General features: G+C 39.9%; 1 protein-coding gene across 1 annotated transcript in view; it reads left to right on the top strand.

Annotated features, from left to right (window-relative positions):
* Positions 1-981, top strand: part of LOC138046859 (histamine N-methyltransferase-like) — a 1,187-nt gene extending 206 nt beyond the window's left edge. The window contains exon 1 of the mRNA XM_068893441.1: positions 1-981. This exon is cut by the window's left edge and continues 206 nt beyond it. Coding sequence (XP_068749542.1) covers positions 1-862 — 862 coding nt within the window. The 3' untranslated portion in view covers positions 863-981.
* The last annotated feature ends 1,519 nt before the right edge of the window (positions 982-2,500 follow it).

Raw genomic sequence — 2,500 nt, forward strand, 5'->3', positions numbered from 1 at the left:
AAGCCTAAGGATATTTGACGCGAAAAGTGGCCAATTTGCGAAAAACAAAGAAATGCTTCAAGAACATCTTCCGTCACTGGTTCCAAGAATGCTCAACCACAGGAAGCAATTGAACATTCTAAGTGTTGGAAGTGGAAATGGGGAAAATTATTTATTAATCCTAAAAATAATCGAGGAAAACCTACAGAAGACAGGCCACGGCTCTCAAATAAAAATACGATTTAACAGGGCAATCGAACCCAATTCATATTCGCGTGGTCTTTACAACACAGCCATTGAGAATCTACCACCAAGTGTTTTAGGTGTCCAAGAAACGAAGTTCGAAATCTGTCCGCAAACTTTCCAGGAGTACAGTCAAGACAGCGAGAAGGAGCCAATAAAGTTTGATCTTGTCCATTTTATTCACAGTATCTACTATATTGATACAGAAAAGGCTTTGTGCCATTGTTTTGAAAAGGAACTTGGCGAAAACGGAGTTTTGGTATTCATCGTTTCTTCTGGCGGAGACCTGATAAACCGGGTTTTGGCGAAGCAAACCAAGGATTGGCATGGTCGAGAGGGCGGCCCGAGCGAAAACTACGAAACGGCCGAGAATCTTATCGAGATTGCTAAGACCAAAGGTTGGAAGCATGAAATTTACAACAAAGAATATTCTATCGATGTTACAGAAGTGTTTGACCCCAAATCGACCAAGGGAAATCTGCTTCTGGATTTCTTAACACACACGGTCAACTTTCGTGAAACTGCAGAGAAACAATTAGTTGAAGGAACTTTGTCTTTAATAAGAGATCATACGACTTCGAAAGATGGGAAAAGGCTCGGGGAGGTGAAAGACAGTTTAATCGCCATCTACAAACATTAATTGCCAGTGCTGAACCAAAACTTGAGAGGCCAACAGTATTCACTTGAAATATTATTTCTCGCTAAGTATTGCATCTCTTTTACCAAATAAAAGCCAAAAAATAAAGATTTTTAACGATCTTTCAGTGAAATGTTTTTTCGCAATTTAATATTCTCTTTCAAAAATTTGTATAAGAAGCTTGAAATAAATATTGCAACGCACACAAGAAATTTAGCTGCATTTTCCTCTTCGTCGAATTCGCGTTTTTTTTTTTTTATTTTCGGACTGGTCCAGCCAACATTACTCCTAGGAAAATCCAGTTTCAAGGCCTTCAACAGTGTCATTGAAGTAATATATCAAACACGAGAAGGAGTGTTTTATCGGATATCCAAACACCGAGAAGCACACTGAATCATCCAATAAGATAAATTTTTCTTTAACTGTTGATTGCGCCTGATGACATGAAGGATTCGGCTTTTTCTGCGATTTTATCTCGAAATTCTTTGTTCCTTGATAGTTTGAACAGACAAACCATATGGTTGGCCATTCGTTTCAAAATTACGACATGGTATACACGGGTTTTTCTGCCGCGTATACTTGCTTAAATACGATACGTATGGGCTTTGAGCCCATATATATGACCATTAAGATCGCGTATATACGCGTTTTTAAATGGTCACATATTTGCGTAAACTTAAGCGCTGGGATAAATGCCCAAATATACGCATCCTACAAGGGCCCATATATACTGGTGCTGAAATGCGCGTACATGCGCTAAAATGCAAGTATATGCTGGTCTCGCAAATCACGTTGTATATGCCAGCACGAGAAGTGCCTTTTGACTGCATGGCTATTCGTGTATGATAACACTGAAAATTTACTTTAACTAGAAATCGTCAATATGGCGGCAGCTGTAAAATGCCTTGTCTTCTACCTGCTATTTAATGTCTGTTACTGCTCTCCAACAACTGAGCTTTTAGAAACAGTTTTGCGCCTTTTGAATGACTGTGCAAGATTCTATCCCCACGCTGACCTTAAAATGGCGGAAAACTTGATCGTTCGCCTTGAAGTTGCGGTGGACTCTGTCCAACGTTTAATTAATTCATTGGACAGAGGTACCCAAATGCAAGCGAATGCTGGAAGAATACCGCCTCTTGAATCGCTGGTAAGACAACTTCAACATTTTATTTTACTACATAGCTGGGAAATGCTACAACGAGTTGCAAAATTGTTGAGACACTTTCATTAAAAAACACCTTTTCTAGCTTCCATTGCCCTCCGTATCTAGAATTTAAACCTTTCCCACTTCCTCTCCCCTCTCCCCGTTTCAATGTTGACTGCTTAAGTTCCCAACATTTTTTTGTCTTGCTAGCAACACTGATAAGGTGGGGAGGGGGGCTGCAGTGTGAGAGATAATAGGGAAATTAATAACGCCCCAAGAAGGTGAAGTGTCTCCACTATTTTTGCAACTTGTTGTAGCATTAAGAGCAGCTTCATGCACCTCAGTACACCCCCATTAGGACTTTGTCAACTCCATCAGCTTCTCATGCAAGAGTGGGTCGTCCAGCCTATGAAATATCAATACGTCAAGTGGAGTTTTTAAGAAACAGAATGAGATTTACTTGGCCCCAGATATCAAGAATGCTATTAGTTTCTAGA

This window comes from Montipora capricornis, chromosome 1, assembly GCF_036669925.1.
Source record: "Montipora capricornis isolate CH-2021 chromosome 1, ASM3666992v2, whole genome shotgun sequence".
NCBI classification, from domain to species: Eukaryota; Metazoa; Cnidaria; class Anthozoa; order Scleractinia; family Acroporidae; genus Montipora; species Montipora capricornis.